The 13,515-nt window shown below is 33.7% G+C and overlaps 1 protein-coding gene across 1 annotated transcript in view; it reads right to left on the reverse strand.

Annotated features, from left to right (window-relative positions):
- Positions 1-932: 932 nt before the first annotated feature.
- HDX (highly divergent homeobox) overlaps positions 933-13,515 on the reverse strand; it is a 122,615-nt gene continuing 110,032 nt past the window's right edge. Inside the window, exons 9-10 of the mRNA XM_010949745.3 lie at positions 9,208-9,330; positions 933-5,017 (exon numbers count right to left, since the gene is read on the reverse strand). Coding sequence (XP_010948047.1) covers positions 4,892-5,017; positions 9,208-9,330 — 249 coding nt within the window. The 3' untranslated portion in view covers positions 933-4,891. The remainder of the gene's footprint in view (positions 5,018-9,207; positions 9,331-13,515) is intronic.

The raw sequence follows: 13,515 nt of genomic DNA on the forward strand, positions 1-13,515 counted from the left end.
ATGCATAAGATATTAACAATGATTATTATTGGGTATTGGGGTTACAAGTAGTTTTTTCTTTATATTATCTACATCTTCTAAAATGTCTACAATGAGCATCTATTACTTTTATAACATGATAAAAACTAGTTGCAAAAGATGTGAAAATACTCAATCTTATCTTATGGACATACTCATCCACTGACTTATCTTTTAAATAGATTTGTAATGATTCTCATTCATTTTTATAAAATCAAACGACTTCACCACCTTAAATCAATGTTTCTGCAGATCTGAGAAAAGACTTGGGTATTTGGAAGTGCATGTTTATATGATTTTCTACTTGCAACATTCTTGAAAATGTATCAACTGGGAAGGAAAACTGCTGATGTGCTATGTGAAACTCACCCCTTGCCCTCCTCCCCCATCTGATGACAAGAAGAGTTTCATTTGGTATAAGATTTTGACAAAAAAAAAAAAGCATGGGCATTTTTCACCCAAAGTAAAAGAATGCTCAACGAGTGTCAAAGAGAGCCAGAATTAGATACAACACTGCCACTTAAAACAAAAAAATCTGTTGTAAAAATAGTATTCTTTGTTTATACTGTGGAGATTTACTTGCTGGTTTTTACCATTGGAATATACAATTATGGACAAATATATTGCATATTATAGAATATTCACTCTATATCACTGGTGTTGGAGTAATTCACTTATATGCAAAGTCAATTAAGGATGATATATGTGTCAGCTTGGAAATCAACCAAATTACTTGAGCATTCCATGTCCTACCTCCCATAACACCAAATACCTTATTCTCTGCATTTTTTGTCTTTTTATCAGAACCTTATTTTGGAGAGGAAAAAAATTATCTTTAAAGGGGGAACAATGCTTGCAAAACAAAGACTTGAAAAATAAACATTAAAAGAAAGAAATAGATGTCTGTTAGTTGGAAATCATTTATTGCCTCTATAAAAGCTTAAATAAAAACCCTACAAAAGTTCACATTACAGTCTGATGTGGTTTTAACGTGATAGTATGTTTCAGAGGTAGTACCAGTAAAATGGGATGCAAGATTGCTAAAAGGAATTACATAACAAGTTAATGCAAAATAAAATTTCAATGTGGAGCAATATATACTCAGTATACACTTTAATGGAACAACCATAATATATTTCCATGAAAATATCACTTTATTCTCTTTTCTCCCTTAGCAAATCTGTTCTTAACAAAAGTTTGTTTTGGGCAATGGTATGTTGACTGTAGGCTCACAAGTTAGTAGGCTCCTCCTTTATAACATCAGAGGGCATAGCTTGGTGAAGAGCATGATACAGTGCTGTCTGCCAAGGATAACACCAACTTCAAAGATAAATCCATATATTCATCATTAGAAAGTATGGTACTGATAATGCCCTTAAAAGACTGATCTCTCAGAATTTGGCATTTTAAGATCCAAATAAAAATTTAATATAGTTATTAAAATAGGCAATATTCCTGATATACCATCACTGCAATATGGAAGAAGGACAGGAGTTAAAGTTTTCAGAATCCCTCTTTAAAATGATCATAAGCTATCAGGCTAAAATGAAGAAATTATTCCTTGGAAATGGGCTGAATGGACCCTCCTCGACCCCCCACAAAGGGCAACAAAGTCAATCTTAGAGCCTAGAATGCTTTTAAAAATACCACATGCTTTCTCTTACAAACTTACAGATTGCTGACTGTGAAAGTGCCTTAAAAGAGATGTTACTGTCCTTGGAGAAATTACCTCTTGGACATCTTTCGAGGTCTTGGTAGTATACAGAGTACAGGATGTGATTGAGCTGTGGTCTTTTCTTTTCCAACAATAAGAAACATTTCTATCACATGATTGCAGTGGTAGTAAAAATGTCCTGCTGTTGATAACTGACCTTACAACAAAACATCCCTAAGTTCCATGAACAGGCCAATTTTCTTTTAACGTTTTCCTTGCAGGTGTTAATTTTCCTATTCTCCAGGGTAACTGCAGTTCTCATTTTCTTGAGACTAATTTTAGCTTGGCTGAAATGAGAAAAGTACTTTAAGGTTTTTTTTATATACATTTTGGAAGGTAAGTGGTCTTAGATACACATTTCCTCTTTAGAAGCTGTTTGGCTATCTTAAGCAGAAAGCAGACATCAAAGAGTAGTTAAAAGGAAGGAAAACAACAGTTTTTTTTTTCACGGTGGCATCTGCCTTTGTGAGAGATAGTATGGGTTTAGATAGTATGTTCTGTTTTATTATTGTGTCAAAACCCTAAAGAATAAATACTAATTGTTTTTCTCCTCCCAGTCATGAAGAGGCTCACAAAAGCAGTCTATAAATTAATATTTTTCCTGCTCTAAAATGTCTCAAAACCAATTCCAATCTATACATGTAAAAATACATTTTCTTCATAACAGATTTTTAATACTTTACCTTGACACCTTTTTCAAAATCTACAGTGCATAATTTCATTCTGCCAATTATGATTTTCTCTGGATATGTATATTTCCTTTGGTTCCTGCTATAGAACAATGACATTTCATTTTAGAAATGTTTTAATTCCAATGGTAGTAAAAAGAAATAATTCTGGTGCTGAAACACAAATGCCAAGACAAAAGGATTCTAAGTGTACTGTTATGATTTATTCAGTTTCTATTTTAATGGAACTTTAAACAGGGACAAGGGAATAATCAATGCTTTCTCTTAAAATTGTAGACTAGAAATCGTTCTAGGAATTGTACTTAGCAAAATCCTTAAATCTATTAAAATTTCTACTTAAATAATTTTTATTTATATCCCTGAAAAAGTGAAAAGAATTTGTTTTGAAGTTTATGGCTTGCTGAGGAGCACAAATCCAATGTCCCCATAGCAGAAGTTCAGTGAATATTTTTTGATTTAGTGACTAATTGCTGAACTGTGACAAATATAATCTATGGAGTCAAAAGATGTAGGAGAGAATCACCTATCTTTACTTTGTAACAAGAACCAAATAAGAAGGGACTTAAGTTGAAGCAGGAGAAATCAGAGTTTAAAGATAAACTCAATGACTAGTAAGGAAACCTTAAGAGAGACTTGAAGGCCTGAAATTTGTTCATGCTACCTTCAGAAATGGTTTCTATATGTGCTGTATGATGTAAGGACTCTTTATCTCATAGGGGAATTAGTGTGACTGATAAATTTAGTCTTAAAATTTGAGCTTCTGTTACTCAGCCCTCTTTTCTCTGAATGGAATTTGACTTGTCAACACGGAGTACTAAACATTGTTTACAAAGAACCATATGGTTCTCAGCTAAAAGGTGGCACACCTAACCACTGAAATATTTCTGCTAACAAAGAACCATAGTAGTCACATGGCAGCAATATTAAATCAAACAAATGGCTGACAAAGCAAAGGATTATCATTGAACCTTACCTATTTGTGTGTGGGGGAGGAGACATTTCAAGGTCAAAGACATTCATGACTGCCTTTCTGCATTCATAAATTTGTATTTGTGAATTCCAAGATCAAAACTGGTTTTACTTACAAATTACAAAAATATCTGACATAGAAATCCGATGACCAAAAGAGCCATCTAGCTGCTTCATTAATCTTTTAGGTATAGATATTAATTTAACCATGCAATCCAGTTCCACACTGCCAACTCACAAATATGTGATACTGTGTGCTCAGGGAGAAACTGGCATTTTCCCTTCTATGGGTCTTGGTTATACAATCTGGTACCCCGGAAGGGAGGTCTGCAAAAAATTGTCTACAGTGTGGTGCCATCTGGTACCTACTAATAGAACAACTGGGTAGCATGCCCATTTTAAGAGTGTGCTCATAGAATAGTATCCAGGAAATTCAGAGGACTGTGATTTACAACCAAAGTAGTACAATTCTTTTTGGATATTATCCTTGGCTGATGACTCGGTACAAGGCCTCACATGGAAATGAGGTAAATTTTGTGGCAAAGCTGAGTGACTAGATAAAAAAAAAAAAAAAACCAAGCTCAGTGGCTTACCTTGACTTCCTGTTTCATAAAATGGAAGAACTGAAAAAATATTATGAAGATGGTGATACACTTGTAGTATTTGTGCAACATTTCATCTAACTCAGTTACACAAATTTACTAGTAGAATGCAAATCTTTTCAATATTTGTCATTTGCAGCAATGAAGAGTTCCCATTAAGACTAATCTTTTACAACATTTTGTTTCTATACACTTAATAATTCATTTGACTTCACGGTGGTGAATCACTTTTCCATAATGCTTTCTCTCCTCCCCCCAAATATTTGGGTTAGATAATGGAAGAATACCAATAATTTACAATTGTATACTAGTAATTACTTCAATCTTCAATCATTAACTTAAGTCAGATTCTCATAGGGGTTTAAAAATAAATCCCAGGACTCACTCAGTCTAAAACATTTTTAAATTTTTGTTTTCAATTTTCAGTCCACTTTCCTGAGTAAAAGTGTATGTGGATGACAGGAAAGGAGAGAGGAAGAAAGAAGATGTAATGGCTACAAAAACAAGACTGATCAAGCTTCAGTAACTTAATGAGCCATGTTGAAATACCTTTGTTTTTGTGTCTCTGGTTAAAACTATTACTAAAACTAAGATTCATCTATAAAGTTTAAAAAAAACTTTCAGAAATTAGACATTATGCATTTCATAACTAAACTGCTCAAAATTAAATACATTTTCCCCCCAGAGTTCCATCAGTTTGGGAAAAACTCTCAAACAATGCTTTTCAATTTTACATATATTTTTTTTGCACCATAGCCATTATATCTTGTTTATCCTTCACAGAATGTTTGTTTCAACAATGTTTTACCAACTGAAGAATTTCAGGGTAACAGAATGCAAGTATGAAATGCATACCTGTTAGGTAGCCAAAAGGCTGTATCATATATCCCCCCACCCCATCACAAACTGTCTGAGGCATTTTTCTCTGATAAAGAAGACACACTGAATGAGGTATCATCAGGCTCCGGCGAGGCATGATTGAAATCCATCTCTTCTAATTCAGGAGGTAAATCTGACAGCAGTGCCTGAGTCAGAAAAATCAATTTTTTTGAATTATTATGTGGACATATTTTTTCCAATTTTATAGTTGTAGTCCTTTCATGTTGATTTATTCTTACAGATTTAAAGAAAAGAGCATTTCTCTTTCAGGACTAAATACAGTATCTCATCTAAGAGAAAAATTCTTCACTCACTATTAAGGAAGTAACAAAATACTCGATCTTGAGAGTGTGGTTTATGTAGAGTGGAACCCTGGACAAAAGGGAAATCAGGAGAGAAATGAGCAACTATTCTGAACCAAATGCTCTGAAGTGTGAGTTAAGTGATTTTCATACTAGTTTTGAGTGTTCGCTGATCATTGCTAAAGGGCTTTAGAATTATATTCCTTAATAAAATATTCGTGTCCAGTTATGCTGTCCTACAGAGAAAAACGCATTTCACAAAAGACTATTTTATACTTCAGTGGGAGAAAGAACTTAGCAATTCAGGAAAAAGTTCAGCTATTCTACTTCAGACTAAACTTTAACAACTTGAAAAGTCCAAGTGATTTTTTTTTTCCTTTTTTAAAGCTATGCCCATATCTACAGATGGCCAAGCATTCACTGGGGCACTGCTGAACAAGTGAAACTAGCTGTGTAACTATGTACCTAGAGGGCTGCTCATTTCTCTGCTGAAATAATAAGCCAAGAGCCATGAACTAAGCTTTGCCATGGTTTAATTGTTACATCTGGAGTTGCAAAACATGCATTCATTCATCCTGGAGAAATAAATAATCAAGTTTTATGTGCTTGGTAGTGCTGATGCCCACTTGACCATCAGAAATTGCAAACTAAGTGACTGATTTGCCGTTCCCAATACTAAAAATAATATAGCATACCTTGGCAATTTTTAGACAACATTACTTGTAGTGTGGGCTTTGGGTGCAGTAGTAAACAAGGACCAAAGGAAAAGGAACAAATGCAAGCTTGCCACTACACAAATAAGGAACAGAAAGACAGGGCGTTTTGGAGAACATATGAAGTCCAATGTTGGAATAAGATAGTATTCTCTTATTCTCTTTATTAAAAGAAATGACAGCTATAAATCCTATACTTTTTGTCTTACAGCAGAAAGGAAAGATTAGACCTTTCTGCCAGGCTGCATAAGGAAAGACTAACTCTTACCTGAAAGAAAATTTGTTTTCTATTTTATAGTATTAAATAGTTCATGAGCTTCTTGATGAAATTGAGAGTAGTATTTACAAAGAAGTCACCTAAAGGTACTACGTGCTTTCTAAGGTTTCTAAGGTTTCCAGGTTGCAGTAATAGGACACAAAGCCATTTTCTTCCAGAATAGTTGTTTACAACTAACGCAGCCCAGGTGAAACAAAGCCTTTGCTGATATTGGTTGATCATAGTTTATGAAAAATATATCACTGGATTTAGTTCTCTTTACAATTGTGAGCAAGCCACATTAAAGAGGGCTAAGTCTTTCAATTAACATAGAATATTGGAAAGTCAAATGGATGTGCAGTCTTAATGGCATTCTAAATTCTATTGAGGGAACCTTCAAATCAAAGAAGCACTACTATTTATTTCCCTGTCATTGCATTTAATGTAGTTGGCTGACTAAAATGAGTGTAGTATGAAATAGGAGAACTTTAATATCTGAGATAGTATAAGGGACTACTAATGCATGAGGCCTATGTCAAAATTCTTTTCAACATCTTTCTGGATTGCAACATTGGCACACTGAACAAATCTTTGGATTATGTCAGTTGCTAGAACTGACTTTTTCATAGATACCAAAGTAAACACAATTAACTCTCTTCATTCAGGTTCTTTATCAATCAGAGTCAGACCTAGTGCCCCTCTTCCCAAGAGATTAAAGCATTTCCCAAATATATCATCGTTCTCCATAATATTTATTCTAGTTCCTAGGTTGTGAATGACAAGTTCCATAATGTTAATCATTCTTATACTACTTGCAAAGTGGAGAAATTCAAATCTAAGAAAGTCAATTGAGCTGACTAGAATCACGTAGTGAATTATCAGTGGGAAGAAAGACCATAACTAATGACTTAGTACAGTGCTGGCAACATTTATTTTTATTTTAAAGAGACTACTGATTTTAAAAAAACACATTTGGATAATCTAATACTTCAGTCAGTATCATATATTTTAAAATCCTAGACTGCTTCATTGGGGCAAAATATTCTGTGGGCAACTCATATTACTCAATTTGCCTAAGTCAAGATTAATAAAAAAACACAGGATTTTTTTTAATGAGAAACCAATGACACAATGGTTCTTTTTTATTAGGTAGAGTAAACACCAATTCCTTTCAGCAGTAAACCTCTAAGTATTTCATAGCATAAAGATCAGTATTTGAGAGATCACCTGGATAACTTTTGTGGATTACTATTGGTGTCTTCTATATTTTCAGACCATATTTCGAGATCCATTATACCCAATCTCAGCTATGAAAATCAGTAGTTTCTATTTGGGTGCTGATTATATAGGCTATGATTTTCAGTGCAATTTTTGTATAACTCTTTTTTTTTTCAACCAACATTTTGCCCATATCTTAGTTCTTCAGCCTTTTAGCAAAGGAAAAGTATAAGAGAAGGAGAAAAGTGAAATGTGCAATAGATACTTTTGTTATTTGTTAGTAGTTTTGGAGAATCAAGTGATGGATGAGGTTAGAGTTAGAAAATAAAATTCAGTCTGTGTGCTATTTCTAGATATCAAGAGACACAGACAACTGCTAATAAGTGAGCATATAGCTGAATTCCAAATCATGCTACAACTTTTGGGATCAGGACCACATTCCAACTTAATCTTATGCTTGGACCTAATTCTGCTTTTTTTTCTTACATTTATTTAAAATGTACAGTTCCTTTGGGACCATGTTCAAAAATACCATCGTATCATTTAAAATCTATATTTAGTTTCCTAAAAAACAAACAGATTTTCAATATGACATGGAATATGCATAACATACATAATATAACAATATGTTTAAATAAAACTGTCAAAGGTAACTGAAAACTACTGTCTTGGGATGTCTGTGTGTGTATAGCCCAAGGGGAGCAAAATTCATGAAACTGGACACAATGGACATGCTGGTTTACGCCTCATGAATTAATTATTTTATAGTTTAAATTTTGTGGTTCAGTACTTTGGTGAAACATATAAAGGCTTTTTTCTTAAAAACAAAAGGGATAATTGTGGGATGCTAAGACTCTAATCTGTTTCCCAGGAGATGACTGGGAGAAGACTACTACATATGTGCAGTCTTACTTGGATATAAGGGATAAATGTGTGTACTCTAGCTGCAGAAAAACCTCTGAGATTGTTTCCTAATTAATGGTCACCTGTGTGAGATACTACTCACATTGAATTTCTCCGACAAGGAATCAACATGGTAGTGTACAACTCAGAGGTAAATTTGGTATCATTTAGTATTGAATGAAATATTTAATATAATCCTATATTCCTTTTTAGTAAGAGGAATAAATTAATACAGAAATTTCAACTGAAAAAAGTGAGACAGAAAATGTAATTTGGGAGGAGTTTGTAAACAAAAATCTACAGAGACAAATACAAGACATTACATTTCATCTTTGAGGTAGAGGAATCAAATACTATAGTTAAACTAGGAAAAGTAAAATGATGCACTGTGTTCACAAAGAATTTCACAAAGTAGTTTCACATTTTTTCTAGTGATGAGCAACATATGAAATAGAAGGTATTCAAACATTTGTGAACTCTAGTAGGGACTGGAAGGTAACTGAAATCTACAAGAGAAGCAAATGTCTCACTTTTTTCATTCACAATATGTCCCAAATATGTGCCTCTCCAGTTACTGTAGCCTCATCTCTACAAACATTTTGAGAATTTCTTCAAAATTAATGAAATGAAATGAAATGAAATATGTAAGATGGGGAATATAATCAATAATTATGTAAAAATATTTTAAATGTTTTCCCTATTTAATGCTGGCTTGGAATAAACAAAGTATGTTAATCAGTTATTTTGATTTTCCACTAAAACACACAAATCTGAATATCTATTCTCAGGAAAACTGTGCTAAAAAAAGTCATGAAGTAACAAATCTTTCCTTGATGCCAAGCAGGAATGAAATATAAAAATGAAAAAAATATGAAGAACCTAAGTGTGACATGTCATTTTCCAATATGATACATTACAGCTTACTTCTCTCTTCTGTCACCTACCTGCTGTTGCTCCTTATCATCAGCTTTTATAGCTAGTATCAAGCTTCTAACAAATGTCTGAAGTTTAAAGTATTTTTGCTTTTGAATCTCTAGCTCGTTTTCAATGAATCTGACTTCTTCATTCTGAAGGACAAAACATCAAACAATACAATTACTCTATGCAAACCTAGGACTATACATGTTTGAGGCACAATACATTTTTAAAAGCAGTCAAATGAGAAGGACAATAAAGAGGATAAAATTTTAGCATGAAGGAATATAAAGCACAGAAGGAAATTATCCTATTACACAAAGGCTCCTTTTTAAGCAAATCAACAGAATACAATCTGCAAGGTCAAAAATCCAATCAAATAAATTCCAGTAAGAGAAAAATCAAGAAACAGTTCCCTTCTTGGAAAGACTCCTCCTATATTAAACCTAATTAGCATTTGGATTAGGATTAAGAATAGACAGAGGCCAATTAACTCCAAATAAAGAACATAGCAGATGCAGTAATGCTGAATGTACCATTAACAAAGTCAAATACTAAGAACTAGAAAGGTTATTATTTTGTACCAAGGAGGGACTGAAATTTTTACTAAGATTGTCTTAAGTAGTTTGCTGAGCACTCCCACCTTTAGGTGTCTGTTATTCAGAAAATATCTCCAAATGTACCACTGTGTACCACTGATTTAAAACCTAGTTTCTCTTCACTACATTTGCTAGTTGTGTAGAAAAATAATAATAGACTAGGTTTGGGGAAGATTTTAGTGCCAGGTCTACTGATAATTGTGCAAACTTGTGCAGGTCAATTAACCTGTAACTCTATTTACTCAACAGTAGAATGGATGTAATGCTAGTAATCTTTGGCAAGTCTAGTTTCAGGGTCATAAGGCACAAATAAGTAATGGCCACAAAATTGCTCTGAACAGATTTACCGTTTAAGCTACAGCAGTCAAGGAAGTGTGGTGTTGGCAAAAGGGTAGACATATAGATCAATGGAACAGAACAGGGAGTCCAGAATATATATGTATTTTTTTTCAGTTGAGTTTTGATGAAAGTTTAAAGGTAATTCAATGGACAAAGAAAGGATAATCTTTTAAAAAAAACAGTGGTTGATACCCCCCAAAAAAGATTATCAACCCCTACTTCACATCAGATACAAAGTTTAATAAGAAATGGTCATAGACTTAAATGTGAAACCTAAAACTATAAAACTTCTAGTGGAAAACAGAGGAAAAAAAATCTTTGTCCTTGGGTTAGGCAAAGATTTCTCAATAGGACACAAGAAACATGAAACTTAAAAAAAAGACTTCATTAAAAAAAAAACCCACAATACTGTTTAGCACGGGGAACTGCATTCCGTATTGTGTAGTAACCTATAATGAAAAAGAAAATGAAAAGGAATATATGTATGTATATGTATGACTGAAACATTATGCTGTACACCAGAAATTGACACAACATTGTAAACTGACTATACTTCAATGAAACAAAAAGGGAAAAAAAACTCACAATCTTTGCTTTTCCAAAGACACTGCTGAGAAAATAAAAATAATAGCTACATATTAGGAGAAAAAAGTTATAAATCACATATCTGATAAAGAGCACTTACAGCACAAACATAGGACCAGCAAGAGAATAAAAAGCAGGCAAAATATTTGAACATACACTTCATCAAAAAAGATATGTGAATGATCAATAAATATGTGAAAAATGCTTAATTTTTTTTTGTGATTAAGGGAATGCAAGTTAAAATCACAATGAGATACTACCACCAACATACTACAATGGCTAATGTTAAAGAGACTGACAACAGCAAGTACTGATGAGAATGCAGAGCAATTAGAAGTCTCATCCATTGCTGGTGGGAATGTAAAGCAGTACAGTCACTTCGGAAAATGTTTTGGCAGTTTCTTGTAAAATTAAACATACTCTTTCTTACCATCTGACTCGGCAGGCAATTCTACTCTTAAGTATTTACCCATGGGAAATGAAAACACATGCCTACAAAAAGACATACATGAATATTCATAGCAGCTTTATTCATAATAGCCCCAAACTAGAAACAACACGTGTTCACCAGCAGATGAATAAACAAACTGTGGTCATGGTTACACAACTGTCTCCACTTGTCAAAACCCTAACTATATGAATTTTATTGTATGTAAATTATATAACATAAAACCTGATTAAAAATTATTAGCCAGCTTTAAAATAATAATTGCTAAAATAAGCTATGCCAAAAATAAGCTATGAGTATTTTCTGCAGCTGGCGAACTTGTCTCAAAGAGCACAGCAAGACCTTTACAGTATTAGTTTAAAAAGCTGCGCAAACGACATTAAAATTAGTCAATTCTGTGGGCATTCTTGTTTCAACTGAGAGGACACAGTTGTATTAATCACACTCAATCTATGACTATGTTTACTGCATCAATTAGTTTATCAGCTCAGTTTAGAACTTATTTTACCTAATAAAACTGCTTCCTTTTCAGACCATTTAATAGCAAGTGAATGATCTGCAAATGATGATTCAAGCTAAATTCCTTATCTAAAGGCACTCTTAACAGCAGTCTAAGTTACAAGTAAGCATTATAATAAAAGTCCACATGATCCTGCCATAATACATTTAACTAATTCTAAACTTTTGGGTTTTTTTTAGTATTCATTGTAACAGCGACAGTGTTAGTAAAGTGCTGACCAGGAAGTGTTTTTGAATACACGAGATATCTATCATCATTACCATACTGTCTCATTTGAATGCACAGTCCTTTTGATCTGCACTCACAGTCCATTAGAAAATATTTTAAAAATATTAATTCACATTTGCAAAAGTCATGAAGCATCTTTTGGTATGCAGATCTCTAATTTCGCATGCAAATAGTCCTCCTCCTCAGTATTCATGCAATGTTTGAGAAACATAAACAGCTTTAAGATAATTTAATATTGCAGACATTTTCTTCTTGGAGCTGCTTTCTGCAAGCCTATTAAACACTTCCTAGATTACAGGCAGTAATTTATGTTCTTTTGAGATTTTCCTGAGCAAATGGAGCCTTTGTGAGAGGAACTAGTAAGATAACATCAGTCACTGAATTTCACAAAACAAGACCTAGCTCATTTTTCTTGTTAAAATCTTCTGTAAATTACCACTAAGCTTTGTCAATTCTTTTCCAAGGTGACTGCAGGAAGCACTCAAGGCTTCTTGTGGACGGAGGCTTTGATCTCTGAGCAGGCTATTAATGGCTGCCAAACTTGAGGTGTTATTTTACCATAGAGCTACTCATGCCTCAGGAACTGAGCTCACCAACTTCTCTCATAAGCATTTGGGGTTAGTTAGAACTCCTAGCAGTCTGGATTTCTAGCAAATATCTTAATCAGAAACTGCACTATGACCAAACTGAATATTGATAGTTGCATAGTAGTAATAATCAAATGTACATAGAAAACCTTTCATTTTGCTACAATGAATCCCAAGAATGAGAGACTGCCTAATTTAGTGTGGGGGAAAAAGGTCATAATGAGCCAGCTTCAGATCTTAATTCATTTTATGTAAATAAGCATAATAATATTAAAAGTATTTCCAAGGATAAATTAATTATTTTTTCACTTACTTAGGAACTAGTTACTGGACACCTATATCCTAGGCACTAGACCAGGTAACATGTACATGAAAAAGTATCTGCTTTCAAGAAGCTTGTGGTGAATACACTCGAGGAACCAACAAAGTGATTTTGATCCCAATTCAAGGAACACTAGCATGTGTACGCAAATAGAATACAACAATGTTCTTTGAAGGAAGATTAAATTTCCAAACTGGTAAGGCTCTTTTTCAATGAACATGCTGAAATCATCAATGAGAACTGCTATATGAGATTTTGCTTACTTTTACTTTAGAATTAAGGTAACAAATTCACAGATGAAGTGAACTGGAATATTTTAAATAATGATTATAAAATGATAGGTTTTCTCTATAGGTGCTAATTTTTGAAAGTTAAAGAAAAGTTTATGTAGGATGGTGATGTGTCATAAAAGATATCCCTCATAGGGTAGTGAAGGACCCCTTGTTCCCACAGCATTTACCACAATGGAGAACACCAGATTGTTAAATGTCCATTAGAGCTCAATGAAAATGTTAATTAACATTTCTGAACTGAACATTCCAGCCTGCTCTGGTCTTCAGTTTCAAACCTTCTCAAACTGAGCTGGCACCCTAGAGGGGAAAGGTCCTGGAAAGAATCCTCTGAGTCCTGGGCCCAGCCCTATCTGACCTGTTTGAGAGTACTAAGTGGAGCACACTTAACAGCTGTGCAATCCAGTCATCTCGTCTGT

This window comes from Camelus bactrianus, chromosome X (genome assembly GCF_048773025.1).
Source record: "Camelus bactrianus isolate YW-2024 breed Bactrian camel chromosome X, ASM4877302v1, whole genome shotgun sequence".
Lineage (NCBI taxonomy): Eukaryota > Metazoa > Chordata > Mammalia > Artiodactyla > Camelidae > Camelus > Camelus bactrianus.